The 21,008-nt window shown below is 37.5% G+C and overlaps 1 protein-coding gene across 6 annotated transcripts in view; it reads right to left on the bottom strand.

The window, feature by feature from the left end:
* Nucleotides 1-21,008, bottom strand: part of ITSN2 (intersectin 2) — a 124,997-nt gene that overhangs the window by 60,714 nt on the left and 43,275 nt on the right. For all 6 annotated transcript variants that reach the window (XM_055089067.1, XM_028496977.2, XM_028496978.2 and 3 more), the window contains exons 4-15: nt 19,593-19,656; nt 18,247-18,410; nt 16,692-16,898; nt 16,462-16,558; nt 15,494-15,633; nt 10,551-10,614; nt 9,641-9,778; nt 8,840-8,925; nt 7,893-8,155; nt 6,881-7,030; nt 4,278-4,418; nt 3,755-3,842 (exon numbers count right to left, since the gene is read on the bottom strand). In XM_055089067.1, coding sequence (XP_054945042.1) covers nt 3,755-3,842; nt 4,278-4,418; nt 6,881-7,030; nt 7,893-8,155; nt 8,840-8,925; nt 9,641-9,778; nt 10,551-10,614; nt 15,494-15,633; nt 16,462-16,558; nt 16,692-16,898; nt 18,247-18,410; nt 19,593-19,656 — 1,602 coding nt within the window. The remainder of the gene's footprint in view (nt 1-3,754; nt 3,843-4,277; nt 4,419-6,880; nt 7,031-7,892; nt 8,156-8,839; nt 8,926-9,640; nt 9,779-10,550; nt 10,615-15,493; nt 15,634-16,461; nt 16,559-16,691; nt 16,899-18,246; nt 18,411-19,592; nt 19,657-21,008) is intronic.

Below are 21,008 nucleotides of genomic sequence, written 5' to 3' on the forward strand. Positions count from 1 at the left end.
TTTACATTCCCACCAACAGTGCAAGAGGGTTCCCTTTTCTCCACACCCTCTCGAGCATTTATTGTTTGTAAATTTTCTGATGATGGCCATTCTGACTGGTGTGAGGTGATACCTCATTGTAGTTTTGATTTGCATTTCTCTAATATTAGTGATGTTGAGCATCCTTTCATGTGTTTGTTGGCAATCTGTATATCTTCTTTGGACAAATGTCTATTTAGGTCTTCTGCCCATTTTTGGATTGGGTTGTTTGTTTTTTTGATATTGAGCTGCTTGAGCTGCTTGTAAATTTTGGAGATTGTATCACTCATTTTTCATTTTTGCTAACTGGCAAAAAAATTCTTATTGTCATTTTAATTTGTATTTTCTTGACAACTACTGAAATCAAATAAACATCTATTTATATGGCCATCTACTTACATTTATCAGCCATCATCTTGAATTGTCTTGTCTCAACCTTTGCTGGCTTTTTCCTCCTATTGTCTTGTCTTAGTTTCTGATTTGTAGAAGCTCTAAATTCTTGTTGTATCATACATATTTCAATTTTTTTTTACTGTTTATGACATCTTTCATCATGAAAAAGTTTTTCTTTTTTATTTAATCAAAAACTAAATATTTTCCTTCATAGCTCTATGTATTGTTTGAAGAGACTTTTCTGACACCAAGATTATAAAAATGTTTCCTTTGTAACATCTTTTTCTAGAGTTATATTTTATGTTTAGCCTCCCACTTTACCTAGAATTTGTATCTGCATAAAGTGAGGTAAAGAGCTTCTTCACCCCCCTTTCTACTATCCCTCAAATCACTTAATGAAGAGATAGTAACTATCAAAAGCCCATCCCTTCCCCACTGATGTTAAATGCCAACTTTATCTAATCCTAAATTGCCATATATATATATATATATATATATATATATACATATATATATATATATATATATGGGCTTGTTTCTAGACTCTCTATTTAGTTCCAGTGTTCTATTTTGGATCAATAATACATTATTTTAGGTACTATACCTTTCATAACTCATGTTTTGGTATATGATAGGGCTAGACTCCTCCCCCCACCGATGTTTTTTCTTTTTAAGTCTTGGCTCATCTTGTGTATTTTCTCTTCTAGGTTAATTTGTGAATTATCTTGTCAAGTTTCATTTAAGGAAACCTGAATAAAACTGAATATATGGATGAATTAGTAGAGAACTAAATAACATCTTTAAAATATTGAGCAAGTTCATTCAGGAATATAATATGTATTTACTTATCCAGGAATCTTTTATGTCAATCAGTAAAGTTTTATGGCTGTGCATTTCTTCTTTGTTCATTTAACAATGAGAATGCTGATGTGAATGAGAGCTTTTCCTCCCTTATTTTCTAAATAAATACTTTGATATATAGTAAAGTTGCTGATTTTTATATGCTGATTTTGTATCCAGGCACCTTGTTAAATTGTCTTATAATTCTAACAGTTTTCCAGTATTTCAATAAATATTTAATCATTAAATTACACATCTGCTACATGCAAGGCCCTGCACTTTGTTCAATGGTAGGTAAAACTGAAGGATAAGGCATGGGTCCTATTCTAGTCAAGGTGGGAGACAAGCAATGGGAAAAATAACAGTAAAAGAATATTCATTTAGTATTCAAAATGAGCATCAGTAATAATGGATGCTTTCATACTGAATGTGATCATATCACATCTATGAGCACTGTTAGGTAACTGAAAGAGGCAACATGGTAGTGTGGTGGGCTTTAGGAGTCAGACACACATGAATTTGAGACCTACTATTACATGATCTTGGGTATTTACTTATTCTCTGTGAACCTCAGTTTTTCCAAGCTGCAGAATGGAAATAACAACAACTACTTTACAGGGTTGTTGTAAAGATGAAAGGAAATAATGCATGAAAACTGCCTAGCATGGTGCTTGGCACATGGCTGATAATCCTAAATGGTTACTATAATGGACAGAGGAATCTAAGGGATACTGGGTACTTTGCAAACTCCAAATAAAAGCTTCCTATTCTAAACTGGACTACAGCAAAGATTAATAAACTTATAAAAGCTAAATTGGATCACATTCCACAGAGAAAGACTAGCTCTACCAGGCCCCTAATAAGACATATTCTAAAAAAAAAAAAGACATATTCTACATTCTCTTCACAATCCAAATACTAACAATGAAGATGACAATATACTTTCTACCCTGCACAGATCAGGAGTGCTGCCTTATCCGGCCTCTGGAATGCCTGTGAGGGGTAAGGTAGGAGCTGATACACTTCGAACGGCCAAGAAAAGCATCCTGTGCAAGGAAGATTGTCTGAGACGAGACATCAGTGGAAGGTGGGAGACATAATAAGAGTAGTTCACAAGATCAAATTTTCTATTCCTGGTATTTCTTCGATGTAAAGGGACCTTTACTAGAACAACATTCCCAGCTTCTTTCTAACTCTTGAATACTTGGTGAGATCAAGATAAGGACCCGGTATACACAGCCCTATACCCTTCCTATCCCTTGCTTTCTTGAGGTTGAACTGCCTACAGGAATCTGCATTCTTTTTTGTTCATGCACCCAGTGTCTTACCGGGGCAACTGTACTGCTCACAGATAAGCCATGCGGTTTAACATCAGCTTTATTAACAATGAGGTGATATTCTGGTCTCTCATGTCTTGCTCCTTTGCCTTATTTCTTAATTTGTTCAGAATTTAGGCAAAGAAGAGGGATGAACCTATTTATTGGCCCGCCTAAAAAACCAAAAGTGTAATAAAGAGCCCTAGAATGAAAAAACTGACAGATACTCAGTGGGAGACATTTAGGATACTTTAGCTAGTTCTAACACATTTGCAGAGTTACTTTTCTTTAAATAAATCTTTCTTCTGCTACATTGTTATTGGCATGCTATCCAATGTAGAGATTTTTTTTTTCCTTCAGTTTCCTGGTTGAGACTTGAATCAAGAGAAATGTTATATTCTCATAAATTACACTGGAATATTTTGTTCCACAGGTGTCAGAGGGCCAAGGTGGTAAAATTCTTTACATGAATCTCAAAGTTAGATGATATAAAAGGTCTAGGAAGAGCATACCAGTCTGCTTAGGCCTATCACTGCTGCACACTATCACCCTAGAATCCAACAGGTTTGGCTCCATAGAAAAGTCCCCTCATGAACAGTTCTTTACAATTAGTGCAGGATTTTGCCAAAATGCACATATAGCCTTGTGTTCAAGCCAAACTGAGGTCTTGTTTAACTGTAATGTAACATTTTATTTGATTGATATTTGAAATATATAAATAAAAATGGTATCAAGACAGGAAGTCAGGGGCTTCCCTGGTGGCGCAGTGGTTGCGAGTCCGCCTGCCGATGCAGGGGACGCGGGTTCGTGCCCTGGTCCGGGAAGATCCCACATGCCGCGCAGCGGCTGGGCCCGTGAGCCATGGCCGCTGAGCCTGCGCGTCCGGAGCCTGTGCTCCGCAACGGGAGAGGCCACAACAGTGAGAGGCCCGCGTACCGCAAAAAAAAAAAAAAAAAAAAAAAAAAAAAGACAGGAAGTCAGACCACAATTGTTATTTTATTTGTATTTACATTTTATTGCTAAAAATGCTCCAACATGAGGTAATATTTTTCATATTATTAAAAAAATTTTAACTATAGACAAAAAATGTTATTTATAACAGAATTATGCTATTTTAAAACTTAACAGAATATAACTGATACATTCAGAAAAGAAAAAAAGAGGCAAAACAAATCTTAGAGACTTACCAGGTGTGTTACCGAGCTGCATATTTTTAATTCTTTCATGTAATAATTGCTTCTCTGGTACCAAATAGATAAGCTTATTTTGATATTCCTTATAAAAAGAAAAAGAAACTCTGTAATGTTGTCTAAGAATTTTCTGAAAATGTAAAAACATGATTTAACCACTCTTGAAACAGTATAGGAATAATACATAGAATAATATGTAAATTGCTTACAACTTATGGATAAACTAAAATGGAATTAAATGATGTATTTATTTATTTATTTAAGACTTAAAACTCAAAGTGGTAAATGCCCAGATATTGTATAAATATTAAGCAGAATTTAACCAGATGTTAAGCACAGTTTTAGGGAGTCCATGAGATTCTTGATATTATACAAGATTGTGTATATCTACATGCCTTTAGGAAGGATGTCTATCAGAGGCTCAAAGGGGTTCATGACCCCAAAGGTGAAAACCACTCTATTAGGAAGAATTATTAATAACTGCTCATGTTTAAGGACAATTCAGCAGCAAAGGACTTACCTGAAGCTCCTGTTGAAGCTGCCTGATTTCCATAATTTCCAGGTCACACTGCTTATCCAGAACTTCCAGCTCAGTCTTTTGAGTTTGCTTCCTAAGTCGGACGTCTTGAAGTCTGCTTGAGATCTGCTGATGTTTGCCATTCTATAGGAAGAGAAACATATGGTAACATAAAATGCTAATAGGAAATGTTCCTATCAAGAGAACAATATTTTTATTTAAATTTTAAATGTCATTTATCATTTATACTCAGTCTAAGATAAATGTCTAAAACCAAGTTAACTCAAGAGAGTTATTAGCAGGAAATGTACCACTGTGAGTGTAAGAGCCTATTATGTTAAGATGAGAAAGCACAAACATAACACACTGAATTTTTTTTTCTGAACTCAGCATTTAGGCACTAATTCATAATATTAAAATATAAACAGGGCTTCCCTGGTGGCGCAGTGGATGAGAATACACCTGCCGATGCAGGGGACACGGGTTCGCGCCCCAGTCCGGGAGGGTCCCATGTGCCGTGGAGCGGCTGGGCCCATGAGCCATGGCCACTGAGCCTGTGCATCCGGAGCCTGTGCTCCGCAACAGGAGAGGCCACAACAGTGAGAGGCCCGCGTACTACACACACACAAAATATATATATAAACCATCTCTTAGAATAATAAGGAGGAATAAGTATGTGCATATGACAATTAGCATTACATTCTCTGAACTTCTAGTTCTGTCCTCAATGCTGCCATCTAATTCTTCTAATTAAACAGTGTACAGGAGGGCCTTTTGCAGACACACTACTCTTCTCCTATACCAATATTCCTTTCCCCTTGTTCTAAAAAAAAAAAAAAAAAAAAAAAAAACCAGAACAAAAAACAGCAGAGATTCTCAATGGAACTAATAAGAAGGGTGAGGTGTTATGAGCTGCACTGTGTCCCCCACAATTTATATGTTGAAGTCCTAACCCTTAGTAACCTCAGAATATGACTGTATTTGGAGATAGGACATTTAAAGAGGTAATTAAGATTAAATGAAGTCTTATGGGTGGGCCCTACTCCAATCTGACTGGTATCCTTATAAGAAGAGAACATTTAGACACAAAAGAGACAGCAGAGATGCACAGGCAAAGAAAAGACCACATGAGGACACGGCGAAAGGCAGCCATCTGCAAGCCAAGGAGAGAAGCCTCAGAAGAAACAGAACATGCTGACACCTTGATCTTGGACTTCCAGCCTCCAGAACTGTGGTAAAAATTGCCACCTGGTCTGTGGTATTTTGTTATGGCAGCCTTAGCAAATAAAGTGGGGTGAGGAAAAATGAGGCTCCTGGTTAAAAACCACCAATAATGAAAGTTTGTACTGAAAAGTTATGTTTCATATTTGAGAAATACACGCTGAAGGGAATATGCTGTGTCCAGCCTGGATATCATGTTATTATCTTCAGCAAATATAAGTATAGGCCCTGGACCTTTCCAGACTCTGCACTTAATCTATGCTACTGCTTGGTGTGTTACCCCAGTTCTTGGGGGAAAAACAATCAAAAGGTTTCCTTTTCCATTGTATTTTTAAGGAAAAACACCCAGTCAAGATAACGGTTCAGACAGATACCCAAGTAGCTACACAAAGAAGTTAAAGTTTTTAGGACTGTTTTGTAGTAGTATGGCATGATTAACAACTGTGGTATTCTTTCCTATTCATTTCAAGGCATAAAATAGTACCTTTCTGATGAAAGATACTGTGATTTTTAAAAAAATGTAATTCAATTCATCAACCAAATAAAACATTAGACTACAATTAAACAAGATGTAAATATGGCTCTACTACATAGCTACACATGCATTTTTTGCAAAACCTTACTGTATTATCAGGTCAGGCTTATGGGATTACAGGGTTGTAGTAGAATAGTATGCCTTACTCAGACCCTTTCTATCTTCTCACTTTGCATTTCAAGCAAAGTCTTTTAATGTCAGATACTCTGACATCTAATGTGTAAAAATTGATAAGCATAATGGCCAATATTAGTTAACAACCATAGTCTTTTAAAACTGAAAGGAATCCTAAGAGATCATTTAGGTCAGCAGTTTCCAATCTTTTTCTTTTTAGCAGTAGAATCCTTTTTTCCAAGCAAATTTTAGATAAAACTCCAATAAAACACAGCAGATAAATGTGGTGATTCTCTGTTGTGAAATGTGGGACGAAGAAGTGGGGAGAGGAGACGCTGTCCGAGCGCCTAGGCTCTCCTCTCCCACCTTCTGGTTATCCTTCTGTAGACCACCTTCCAGAGACCAGTTTGAAAACTGAAAATCACAGAACCAGCACAAACTTTTATTTTATAGATGTGCAAAGTGAGGCACAGAGAAGGGAGATGTGTTGCCCAAGAGTACCTTGTTTATCCACATCTGAACTAAGACCACAACGTAATTCTCAGCATTTCGAGTCACTATCCTTTTTTAGTAAACTATACTGTCTAAACCGTTAAAAAGCACATATGAAAATATGACCATTTAATTACATTAAAACATAACATATTCATGAGGTAGATTTAAAAAACAATAATATTTTTCAGCAGGTAACTCTAAGCATCATTCAGATAAATTTCACTTAAACCTATAGCCGTACCAGTGCTTCCAACTCGAGATGAAGGCTTTTCTTTTTAGAGTTTAACCTGACAATTTCTTCCTGTTCTCTATTCCTTCGATTGAGAAGCTCCTGTTTACGAATTCGCTCCCATTCTAAACGACGTTGTCTTTCAAGTTCCTGTTTTGCTGCCTGAAAATAATGAATTAAAGTTAATTTTTAAATTAACAATTTTGCCTCATTCAAAAACTGATGGAATGACAAAGTAAAGATGAGGCAGCATTTAACACTTAGTGGGCTTGAGTTTCTAAGGGTAACTGGGAAAACCTAGTTTTATCAATGGACCTAAACTAAAGACTTCCACAAAAGCAAATTCATCCACCAGACTTTCTGATTGCTTCATAGGGCCATCCTCTTGCTGTAGTTACTTTTCCCTTAATAAACAAAAGAATGACTTCATAAATGCAAATGTTAGTAGGAATAACTGTACCTTTATTCTGTTATCAGGGAAGAAAAAAATTTTATTTACCTTATTTCAGGGCCACTGTAATTTACTGTGGTCCACACACAGCCCTTGAAAACACAGCCAGGCCTCCCAGGGACCCCATACAGCACCAGTTATCCCAAGGACCTGTGCAAGCCCACCCTCGTGATCCCTCTCAAGGCCTTCAACTCCCCACTCTCTTCTTACTGCCTCTCCAATTACTTGGCCTTTTACTCTGGATCCTAAGCTTACTTTCGTTTAATGACCTGATCACACTGACTTCTTCCTCTGGCTCCTCACTCGACTCAGCTTTGCAACCAATCTTGTGCTGACTGAGATATCACCTACAGACATGCTTTCTCTACCAGCTGTCAGCCCTGAAACCCCTCGCAAGCAAGGACCCTCTATCTGTCCACAGGAGAAGGAAGATTCAGATTCGTACAGGGTAAGAATGAACGAATGATGCTGAGAAAAAGCACAACAAAAATTACCATTTTTTATCAAATGAAATGTAGCCACTTACTAAATGAAATGATTTTCCTGGGAAATAAAATAACTTAAAAAAATAACCTCTCGTCTTTCTATCTCTTTTCTCCTTTCTTCCTCCCGTTGTCTCTCCAATTCCCTCTGCCTCTCCAAGCGTTTTTCTAATTCCAGTTGTTTCTTCCATTCCTGCTCTTGTAACTCTCTCTGTTTCCGTTCCCACTCTTCCTTTTCTTTCTGGGCTTTGCGCTCTGCCTCCCTCTGCTGCTGCTCCATCATGGCCTGGCGTCGCTTCTCCAGTTCCATGTTCCCCCGCTCATAGTTGGCTTTCCGCTTGTCCTCGAACGTAACTAGATAAGGTATATTGTAAGCATTCTTCAACATCAAGCCTACTGAACCTGTAATCTAGTTTCAACATCCTCATGCCTTGTGATCACGTGACTGCTATTTCTCTGTGGATACTTCTCCGAAGGATAATTTTAACTCAAATGTAAATAGAAAAATATTTACTTTCTTATAAGAATATTCATTTTTGGAAAACAAATCTCTAAGTTTGAGTCCATCTAAGAGAAAAATAATTTTACTATTCCTGCCAATGAAAATACTTTACAATTTTTTTCTCAGCATTTTCTTCAAGGATAACCAAAGTTGTATGGTTATATATTTGTTATATGTCATTAACTTTTTAATATTTTAAAATATCTACACATGTACTTTTTCAACCAGTAGTTAAACTTTTTTTAAAGCTCAAGATCTCATTACAAAGCTTGCTATAATGATTTTTCCAAAAGTGGGAGAAACACTTTAACTAGGACACCTAATACATACACTCTTGCCAAATATACATACCTGTCTCTTCCTCTGTTTTGACTATCTTAATTTTACTGATGTTGAAATCCATCCCATTCATCAAATAGTTTCTTGTACAGCATATAAAATATTAAGAATTTAAAAATTCTAAATATTCATTTATATTTCATGGTAAAATTTAAGAGAACTCACAATAAATATACAAGTTGGACACTCGATGTTACCTGGTAATTTTTTCTGAGGTTCCTCTTCTTGTATTTTCTGATATGAAGGCAGAGTTCCATTAATGGAATCAATTTGCTTTCCTCCTCTAAGAAAAGAAAACAACAAATAAATTTATCATCATGAGATCTGAGAAGTTTTAGACCAGACTATACAGACTACCACTGACTAGAGCAATTTAATATTTAGAATGTAATTAAAGATATTTAAAATATAGTGTGGTCTATAGTTACACTGTACAGCAGTATATGGATTATCAAGCCAGAGAGATGTGGATTCAAATCATGGTTCAGCCAATTGCTATTCTTGGGTAAATTTATTCTTAATCTCTTTTTTTTAAGTTTTGGTTGTTTTTTTTTTTGTTTTGTTTTGTTTTGCGTTACGTGGGCCTCTCACTGTTGTGGCCTCTCCCGTTGCGGAGCACAGGCTCCGGACGCACAGGCTCAGTGGCCATGGCTCACGGGCCCAGCCGCTCCGCGGCATGTGGGATCTTCCCGGACCGGGGCACGAGCCCGTGTCCCCTGCATCGGCAGGCGGACTCTCAACCGCTGGGCCACCAGGGAAGCCCTATTCTTAATCTCTTTACTCATCAGTTTCCTTATCTATAATGTGGTGAAAATACACACCTACTTCTAATATCTACTCTCCTCTCAGTGTAACTCATTAAATACCAAAATCAAATGGCAATGTAAATGTTTGATTTCCCACGAAACTAGAGCAGAGGCCTCAGGAAATCCCAAAGTAATAAGCATGTCTGCCAAACATGATCGAAACAACGCCCCTTCATCTACAGAGGCACTCACCTAAAAGACGGAGGGACAAGCTCCGGAGGTAAAGTCAGTGGCAATGGGTGTCCAGCTTTGGCCATATCAGTGAGGTACATTGCAAGGATAAACTCCTCAGCTTTTAGCTGCCCATCACCATCAATGTCAGCCAGAGTCCTAAAGAAAATATGAAAATTCACAACTTAGAAAGTCTATTCAGAGTAAAATATTTTCAGAAGAGTTCAATTTTTTATTTTTATTTATTTATTTATTTATTTATTTTGTGGTATGCGGGCCTCTCACTGTTGTGGCCTCTCCCGTTGCGGAGCACAGGCTCCGGACGCACAGGCTCAGTGGCCATGGCTCACGGGCCCAGCCGCTCCGCGGCATGTGGGATCTTTCCGGACCAGGGCACGAACCCGTGTCCCCTGCATCCGCAGGTGGATTCTCAACCACTGTACCACCAAGGAAGCCCCAGTTTTTTATTTTTAAAACAAGAATAATGACAGTAGAACAGCTGGGTTAACATATTTTAGTGAAAAGTAAATACACACAGAAAAGTGAGCTAATTTTTACCCTTAATTTTCATATCACAAAAAAGAGGGAAGAAAAGTTGAAATGGAAAGGGAAATATTCCTTCTGAAAAGGTGGCTTGTCTTGGTTCACGGTTAATTCACCCATCAAATCACATTTAGCTCCACATTAAAAATGAGATATTCTCTAATTCTCCATAGAAAGCATTATATAAAAGCAAACAAGTTTTACTTGTAAAATAATTAAATGCCAAATTCTTGAGGATAACATTTTACAAAGCAATTTTATTTGCTTACAGGTTTGCATTAATTTTCACATGCCCGCTTTTATGGAATGTTTTTGAGTCAAAAACTTTTACAGAAACAGTATAACAGAGAATGTATAGTTAAAAATCATAATCAACGGGCAAACTCACCAAATAGTAGCTAGCTGAGTTTGAGAAAGGTTTGACTGAAGAAGGGCATTTCTAGCTTGAAAACCTGATTGTGTGAGAAAAAGCATTAAAAAATTCTTTAGCCTCTTAAAGTCATGCAAACTTAAATAGCTGTACCCTCGAAATAACACTGCTGCTATCCAGGGATAGCATCGGTTTTTACCATGCACCAGACACTGAGCATTCAGTGGTCATCAAAACAAACACATTCCCTGGACCAAGGAGTTTAAAGTCTACATTTAGTAGAATCAAGTGCTCCCGTGTCCTTTCAGAAGATAATGGTACACACAAGTGACTGACACGAAGGACTAAGCCAGTGACACAGAGTATTAGAGGCCAAGCTCTCAAAGCACAGCTTCCTTAAGCATTTTCAGATATTCTCTTATCTCTCTGATCATTCCTTTGTCTCTACTCTTCCTCTTCTAAATGACCTGTAAATGCTGGCATTCTTCACAGATCTATCCTGGGCACTCTTTTCTCTCTGTGCATTCATATCCATTTCTATGACTTCAAGCAGCACCTAGAGGCTGAGGATTCCCAAATGTACATCCACAGCCCAAACCTCTCCTCTAAGTTTAGACTTCTATATCCAACTGAAAAATCAATGTATGTATTTTATAAACATATCAAACCAAATACATATAAAACTACTCTTTCAATCCCCATCCAGGCCCCTCTTCCTAATCTTCACCCAAATCATTCTTCCTCAGTCCTCCCTTCTCTATGAGTGGTATCACAATCCATCCAGTGGCTCAAGCCAGAAATCAAAAAGTCCCCCCTGAGCCCTCCCTCTCCTGTACACCCATGTCCAACATCAAGTCCTACAGTTCTACATCATTGCACATCTAGGTCCTTCTCACCTGTGAAGTCGAAATCTAATGTCACCTTCTCAGAAAGGCCTTCTCTGTCCACCCTACCATTCAATACATTTCCTGCCTTTATCCTTTATATCTCATATCATAATTTGTAATGTAACATTTGCTTGTTTACCTGTTTGTCTATTTCCCCTATTATATGCTAAGTTCTATGAAGACAAAAGCCTTGACTGTTTTATCCACTAATGTATACTCCACACCTAGTAAATAGATGCTTAATAAATATTTGCTAAAGTAATGAAGAAAATTGTAATCCAAAATTATCCTCTATCTAAGGTGCAACGGGGGCTTACTTATGTGATAGCAACTGATAATAACAATAGCTAACATTCATTGAATGCTTACTATGTATGGTAAACTGTTCAACTTCTGGGAGAGAACTGTTTTCTCTCCCTCAGTGTGAGAAAACAAAAATATGTCTCTGTAACAGGCTCCTAATCTTCAATGAATATATTCCAGAACAGAAAATCCCTCCCTGCTTCAGAGGAGCATTCACTCCTGGTGAGCTTGTCTGTGGCTTTCTGACCATGATGAATCCTGAGGCTTCTTTAGGGAAGGTCACCTAGTCAATAAAGCAGGTGCTACACCTCCCACTCTCAGGTGCCAGAAGAGTCAGCCCTACCCTGCGTTTAGCCTGAGTCAAGGACTCTCCAAACAACTCTGCACAGAAGAGATACAACTGCCAGCTCTTCCTCAGCAACAACTTGCACTACAAAGCCAGCACAGATGCCATTAAACCCATTGCTTCACTGAGCTTTGAACACAGAGATCTGGATAACCAAAGCTACATATTCTATATGGAACAAACTCAAATATACCACATATTATAACAAGCAATCAAATGTTTATATTATATAATTTTAAAATCTTTTCCATTCTTTATCTGGCCATTTAATAGAAATCACGTAAAGGAAACACACTGGAAATAGCTCACAGCCTCACTCAATTAATAGTTCTCAATAGATTTTATATAAAAAGTGAGATTTGAGGAGGTTTTTATGTTAAAAGGAGGATTCTTCCAATAAAGAAATGGCAGGCTATTTCAAACCTGAAGAAAGGTTCTATAACTAAAGTTTCAGCTCTTGGACAAAGATAACAAAGCAGACCCCTCACACTAGGCAACAGAGCAAACAACAGGAGGAAGGGAAGGAATGCATGCAATGGTTAAAAGTGCACTGGCGGAAGGCTTAAATGTGTGCAGGCCATGTGAGTAATACAGAGGCCAAAGAGAGGCAGCAGAGGAAGCTGCACTAAGGAAGCTCACTCGAGCATGCACACTACTGCTCTGCCAATACTTTGCATATCCTATTTCCTGCGCCTAAAATGCTAGGCCCCCCACTCTCTACCAGGCAGTGTATTTATCCTCTAAGATCCAGCTCAAATGTCACCTCTCCTGTGAAACACTCTCTTACATCCTCAGCATTAGTCACTTTCTCATCTGTATTAATCACAGCACTTTTAAAACACTATTCACTGAGATTGTGTGACCTATACTATGGACTCTTCAAAGACATGGGCCATGTCTTCTTGTCTGCATTCCAGTGTCATACTGAGTGCCCAGAAGATATGTGACTCAGGAAATATTTGAGTCAATGAATCAATCTAAATAAATCATGACTAAGGGTTTATGGGGAAGACAGGAGGAAGAACAAAAAGGAAAAATTAGATCACTAACTGCTACATTCACTGAACAAAGCATACCACATAAGTCTAGGTTAGCCCTGTCCTCATATACGTGGGGCTCATGCTCAGTTTCAGGACACCAGAGACAACTTCTTCTTTCAAAGAAAATCAATCCTTCCCTTAACTACCTACTCTTAAGTCTAAGAATAATAACATTTTCTGAAAACACAATACACACCCTTCATGCAATGTGTCACATACAAATAAAGTAACATTAAGGGAACATTTCCTCACAGTTGGCTCCCCACTGCCCTTCATACTGCAACACAAACCCACTTTTGTTTATACTCTATGTTTGTAGTACATACACAAAGGGTACTAATTTTAGGTGTACTGATCAGTGGATTTTTACATGAGTATGCACACATGCAACTAACACCCACCTCAAGATAATGTTTCCAGCACCCCAGAAGGTTCTAACATGGTCCCTTGTTCAACAGAGTAACTACACTATTCTGATTTTTAACACCATCAATTCAGCTTCCTGTTCTTCAACTTCATATAAATGGATTAAATATTATGGATCTTTTGTGCCAGACTTCTTTGACTCATGCAACATCTGTGAAATGATCCAAGTTGTTGCATGTATCAGCAGTTCATTCATTTTTATTGCTGCAAGGTAGTCTGCTAAAGAAATACACCATAATTTATTTATCCATTCTCCTGTTGATGGACATTTAGGCTATTTATTTTTTGGATGCTGTGAATGAAGCTGCCATGAACACTTCTGTACATGTCTTTTTCGTCCACTTCTGTTAATCTGAAAACAGAAACTTCTTCAATGCAAAATGTAGGGCCCAAAGAAGTTCATTTTTTCAAATATGAGAATTGTCTAACTTTATGTTAATCTTAAATACTATAGTTTGAATATCATTTCACAGAATCTAAGATGCCATTGATTACAAGACACCCCATTATTTTATGTAACACTAAGAAGGAAAAATCACTGCCAAAAAAAAGAAAACATGACACAATGCTAAGATACCACTGATGATAATACACATCCCAATTTCAGAGATGTTAAAATGCAAAAAAAAAAAAGATTACTTAAAAATATAGTATAGTTCCACATAATTTAACAAAGTTACAGAAATTTATAGTTCTTATATAATATTTGACAATATATAGTATAGTTGTAAGTTATGAAGTATACTAATAAAAGTCACCCATTAACATACTATACAACTTAAGAACTAGATCATTACTAAATTCTTTGAAGCTATCTGTGTTCCCTGATTTTATCTCCATGCCTCCCCCAGAAAAGGCAACTACTATCCTGAATTTTGTGTGTATAATTCTCGCTGTTTTTTTTAAAGATTTTATCACATAGATATGTATCTTTAAAGAAAATATTGCATATTAGCTTTTCCAATCAATTCCAAAAGTTTTATTGCTCCCTTGCCCCAATGCACAACTAGAGACCCCATACTCCTATTTCATATACTGCTTTTCATCCTCCAAACATGTGGTGTACTTTTTGCTCTTAGGATTTCTTCCTCATCACCCTCAAATGCCCTCACCTTCAATCTCTATCTGAATCCTAACTTTTTTCTTTCATGATAGGGCTTCAATGCTCCCTTCCTATAAGATGTTTTATCTTATTTCTTCAGTATTAATATCTCCTATTCTATGTTCCCTAGCACTTTAAAGCTCTATTATTTTCCTCCCAGACCGGGGCACGAACCCGGTTCCCCTGCATCGGCAGGCGGACGCGCAACCACTGCGCCACCAGGGAAGCCCCAAAGCTCTATTATTTTTAAACACTCATTTTACTCTGTCTAAACTATAATTCGTTGTTAAGTGAAGAGAGAGGCGAAAGTTAGAAGATGGGAATTCTACTTGCCTATTACCCTCTATTTATGTCCCCCTTCACTATCCTCAATTAGTGAAGTTTGGATGTTTGCTCTAGCATGGACTCAAATGTTCTATGGGGATCTCAGGTCAGGTTTTATGGCTACATTTGGGTTGGAGCTTTAAAGGGGGAACAATGCTCACATGAGGTGTTCGGAAGGACAAGCAGAGAAAGAACCAATGAGGAAGGAGACTCTCAGGGAAACTGAGCTGCAGCTTAGTGCCACACTCTCTTATCACATGAAGTTCTCCACTCACTGCATTTGAGGATGAGGTTTGACCTTCTCAAGGGAGAGGTCTTCTTTCCAAAAAGTTGGGTGTGCGCAACTTGATTATAAGAACTTTGAACTCTTACACAACTTAAACATTATTTGTATTTATCAAATGCCTGCTAAATTTTTTGGATGTTAAAATTTCAAATGAGCTACAAAATACAACTTCAAATAAAATTTCTTTAATAGAAGTCCATATAAAATCATAACTCTCTCACATTCTTAAGCACTGTATGCCGCTTACCTGAGAGGTATCCACTCATGCTTTTGTCAAGACTATTAAATTTTTGCCGATATTTTAATCTTGAAGGCTGAGGAACTGCCCACTCTGAGGTCCCAGTCTTGGGTGAGTTCCCTGAGAGGGAAGCAGTTGAGGAAGTTGAGCTGTAACAAAATTTATTTAAAATTTTTGTTACTAAATAAAATACGTTTAGTTAAGTCAGAGACAATAAGAATCATACCTTCTATAATATAACAGTAATTACTTTTATACTTGATACTGAAGAAAAATTAATTAATTATCCTTATTCTTAGGAAAGCAAATACCATATGAAGTATAGAATTACCATATACCAAGAACCTACTATGTGCCAGGCCCCACATCGTGCTAGGGTTTTTACAAATATTATTTCTAATCCTCATGACAAACTTAAAAGGTATTACTGTCTCCATCCTTTAGATGGACAAACTATGGCTCAGTGATGTTGAGAAAAACAAGGTCACACAATCAGTGAGTGTTTAAACAAGGATGCAGACATTGTTCTTCTGGGTCATTGCTTTAAAGAGTATTATTGTGATTTATACGAGTGGTGATGAATGAACATTGATGCTTTTGTGCTTTCTGAAATTTTAAGGACACTCAATCAGCAGCTTTTGCTCGAGAAATAATAATGTACAATGATTATGAGATGTTTTGAGAAATATTTTTGAAAGGAAAAATGTAGCTTTGCACAAAAAATTGATTGATTAAAAATATAGCAGAATATTTTTAGTTTACATAAGATATATTTTTCAAAAGTAAAATACCACAGTTAATAACTCTTAAATAAAATTATTTTATGTGAATTACAAATAGTAAATTTACCAAATGTTTACATTTGGCCACTATAAAGTAAAACCTGGATAAACTCAGAGCTTTAAAAAAAAAAAAATTCATTTGTTAAATACTCCTTATTGAAAGCCTAAAAAGTTGGAAGTTTTAAGTATTCATACCTACTGGATCCTAAATCAATCAGAGACTGGGCTTTCTGTATACCAGCACCACCAAATCCTCCCATCATCAGACTGTAAGACGATGTATGAGGCAATGCTAAAAAAAACGAAAAAACAAAAAGGTTCATACTAAATAATTTCACAAAGTATGAAGGAAATCTATCTATTGGGATGCAAATATAACAGTTCCTTCATATAAAATACTGAGCCATTAGAAACAAAGCACTTACTTGAAGAAGAATAAGGAATGGATAAAGGCTGAATGAGACTGGCGGTTCCATTTGGTAATGATGAAGTGCTAACAGAAGGCACTAGGGGAGCAGGCATCATTAGGGTAGGACGGGTGGTCCCTGAAGTCGCAGAGGACAAGGGAGTTGCTATGGGTGCGACCGGAGGCAATGACTGAGGAAGGGACAGATTGGGCATGCTTCCCATTCCTAAGGACAAAACAGAACACATTCCCCAGTGCTGCTAAACCAATTATAAAACACATGACAGAAAACAAGTTCACAGTACAGTGAGCAGCCGCTATGTTACAGAAACACTGTTGGCAAACTAGTTTGCCAAAAAACTTCACTAAAGCAGCTTGGACCCAGTGCAGTGCAGGAGGTAAGCTACTGCTTTTAATATCAATATTCTGACCTGTGTGAACTAAGCAAATGCCTTCTAAGGAGTTAAAAATTCTCTTCTAGTATCATGAATAAAACTAAAGAACCTTTTCCAACTAAATATTAGTATCCTCAATGAGAGAATGTATTACCTGATCAAATGTGGGGTTTTGTGTAGGGATAATAAATACAGTGCTGTTGAGTTAACACACACACACACACACACACACACACACACACACACACACTCACTCCCCAAACTCTCCCCTCCCCCGTAAAGGATGTTCTAAATACTGCATACTTTACGAGAACCATTTATGCACACACACTATGTGCAAGAAGAAAGCATGCCACACGTTTCACTTTTCTTATACGTAACACAATACATATGGATTCAAGGACAATTCTTTAAAAGGAACAAAGTGATGACTCATTTGTTTACTAACTGCAGAATATGAAGTACACTATATAAATATGGTTACACAAGGATTTGCTATTATCTCTAGAATTCACTGCAATAGTGAAAGAATTTAGTATTTTAAGGTCTAACATCTGGAGTAGAAGAACGTGTTTCAGATATATAGAGATATCTAATTGAATGTTCCGTTCCAATGAGTGCTTCTCACAAACAATAGGAAAATGGCTAATCAAAATTAATGGAAAACTAGTTACCTCTGATGAATATGCAAATTAAATAGCACGAAGTCTCCAATTTTTAGCCCTAAATTTAGCTGGCTAATTAACCTTTAAAGAAATTTCTACTTATGTATAATTTTAAATTACCCCCCCAAATCAAACCATTTCAAGTTTAAATTGTTCACATTTTTTGTTATGCATACAGAGTATAGAGGAAACTAATTAAGAATAGTATTTAGGATCAGCTATAACTAGCAGGATCATATAATTTATTATCCAACTGGGAATTATGAAAGGGAACACTAACCAGACTAGGTGCCAGGACAACAGGCATAATCACAACTGTCCCTGGAAAACTGGGACACATGGACTCCCTAGCTATGACAGCGAACTTAACATTTCTAGTCTCAGACATGAAAGTTAACTTGGAGTCTGGGGACTGTCATTTTATGCCAACAAATCCTTTTCTGATTCTCAAATATTATGCCTAGGAATCAAGTTTAACTATCAAATGCATCTAATTAAATTAATAAACACATACCAAAACGAGCAGAAATTAATGGAGAGAACATAGGAGGTTGTTTCATAATAGGGGGAAGAACCACGGGCAGCTGTTGGCCTTGAAGCTTTAGTTTGATGAGTTTCATAGCTATGGAGAACTCCTGCTGATCCATCTTCCCATCCTTGTTCAGGTCTGATAAAGCCCTAAAAGCACAATGAGGGCGGTAGATTTTTGTTTTGATGTATTGAGCTCCCCTGATTTTAAGAGCTCAAGTCACTCTTTTATTCAGGATGGAACAGGGCCCTCCCCACAGAACCTGACAGCAGATCAAACTAATGCATCTGCTGCTTAGTTTGGAGGGTGACAGATTGTTATTCAGGGTCAACATTATTTTTATTTTTATTTTTTTTGGTGGTACGCGGGCCTCTCACTGCTGTGGCCTCTCCCGTTGCGGAGCACAGGCTCCGGACGTGCAGGCCCAGCGGCCATGGCCCACGGGCCCAGCCACTCTGCGGCATGTGGGATCTTCCCAGACCAGGGCACGAACCCGTGTCCCCTGCGTCGGCAGGCGGACTCCCAACCACTGCGCCACCAGGGAAGCACAACATTACTTTTGACGAGGATGATAAAATGGAAACAATGACATAGCAGTTACATGTAGATCATCACTTAATTAAATACGTGTATGTGTATAACAAAAAGCTAAAACCTGTACATTAATATATACTGACCAAAGATAGTATCTAATAAAATACTATCAGTCTATATAGTATCTAGATACCTTTGGGATGAATTCCACCAGTGCAGATGCAAAGAAATTATACAAGATTATAACCATTGTAAACAATTTATTCATTTGTTCAAATATTTACTGAATGCTTGCTATGTACCTGGCACTCTGCCAGGCATGGGAATATTCGGAATGGAAAGAAGGATGGAGTAGGGGTTGATGTTTATTGTAAATACATTAAAAAACCAAAACCTTAGATATTATAAAGAACAATTTCTTTAAGGTAGGAATAAGGGAAGGGAGGGCTAATATGGGGTTTATAGATGATGAAATAAATGAAACAACTACAAAATAACAGAATGAAGATCAAGACTCTTCCCAAATTGTAAAGTAGTGTTTTTTAAATAGAAAAACACTTAGAAATTTCCTTTCCTTAGAAATTCTAAGGAAATTAGAAATTTATCCTATAGAACAAAACCCCAATTGGTTTTTAGTCATTTACTCAATAAAATTCATTTTCTAAAAAGCTGAAGAAATACTCTTATTAACAACAGACTACAAGTAAAAACAACTTTATGTTAACACTAAGTATTAAAAACAGAACAAAGTCAGACTATCAGAAAGTTAAGCTCATCTACAAAAGAAAACATTTTACCATATTTCAGCTAAAACAGGAGCCGGCAGGCCTGACTGTAAGAAAAAGGTACGTGCTTGATCACCTGAAGACAATAAAAACAAAAAAATCAAACAGCGTATTAGTAAATGGAATTACTTTGATGCCTCTGAATAATAATAATGGCCAATAATAACAATGTTACTGATTTATCTTAATTACAATTATTATTATTTTTTATAAATTGATTGTTGATTGATTAGCTGCGTTGGTCTTCTTTGCTGCGCGTGGGCTTTCTGTAGTTGTGGCGAGCGGGGGCTATTCTTCTTTGTGGCACGCAGGCTTCTCATTGCGGTGGCTTCTCTTATTGTGGAGCACGGGCTCTAGGCGTGCGGGCTTCAGTAATTGTGGCACGCAGGCTAAGTAGTTGCGGCTCGCAGGCTCTGGAGCCCGGGCTCTAGTGCGGAGGCTCAGTAGTTGTGGTGCCCGGGCTTAGTTGCTCCGTGGCATGGGGGATCTTCCAGACCAGGGCTGGAACCCGTGTCCCCTGCACTGGCAGGAGGATTCTTAACCACTGCGCCACCAAGGAAGTCCCTAATTACAATTATTAAAGAAAAATTATTTATATTACTTTAATAAGATTTAGAGATTTTAAAACAAAAATGTCACAAGTGAAGTTATATATGCTTTAGAAAGATTACATTATTCATCTTAGTTTTTCCTCATAATTGGGGTCTTATTTGATAATACACCTATCTAATAAAATTTATAGTTAAAAACACTATTCCCTAGAAGAGTTCTAATTTAAAAAAATACCAGGTTTGGGAAAGATACTCCTCATGGATGTCTGATATGTCCTATATGTCCTGCTGTGTATGCCAAGAATGTAAGATCCTAATTGCTCTCTACCTGGATCATGTCTCAGAATTGGGTTTGCAGTGAGCAGTCTTGAAGGATGAGGTAATGTTTCCCTCTGGGACAAAGAATAAGCTTGCTTACTGCTTGCTGAAAAATGGTGGGTTCCCTGAAGCCCAGTGTTCCTCTTCTGTAACACAACCACTGCATGTGCAGCATCCTTCTGGGCCCTCTGCATGGCCCCTATGTGACTCAGGGGATGAGGGAAATGGACAGAAATATGCCGATGCTCATGCTACCAGCTGTGCCATTAGAAAGAGTGTCCTTGGTCTCTGACTCAGGAATTCTGGGTCTTCTTACAGCATCCACGAGACAGTAACAGACCAAATTATTACCTTGTAAGTAGGGTAATCAAATCCCAACCCGGATACCAGGTAAGATAGTTTTTATTACAGAAGTGCAAATAACATTAAACTATAATGTTTAAGAGGATGGACTCCAAAGTCAGACTGAAAGGTTTCCAAGCCCAGATCACCACTAACCATCTCTTAGGCAAGTTACAGAACACCTCAAAGTCTCAGTTCTATCATCTTTAAATGCAGA

Source organism: Physeter macrocephalus, chromosome 12 (genome assembly GCF_002837175.3).
Source record: "Physeter macrocephalus isolate SW-GA chromosome 12, ASM283717v5, whole genome shotgun sequence".
Taxonomy (NCBI): domain Eukaryota; kingdom Metazoa; phylum Chordata; class Mammalia; order Artiodactyla; family Physeteridae; genus Physeter; species Physeter macrocephalus.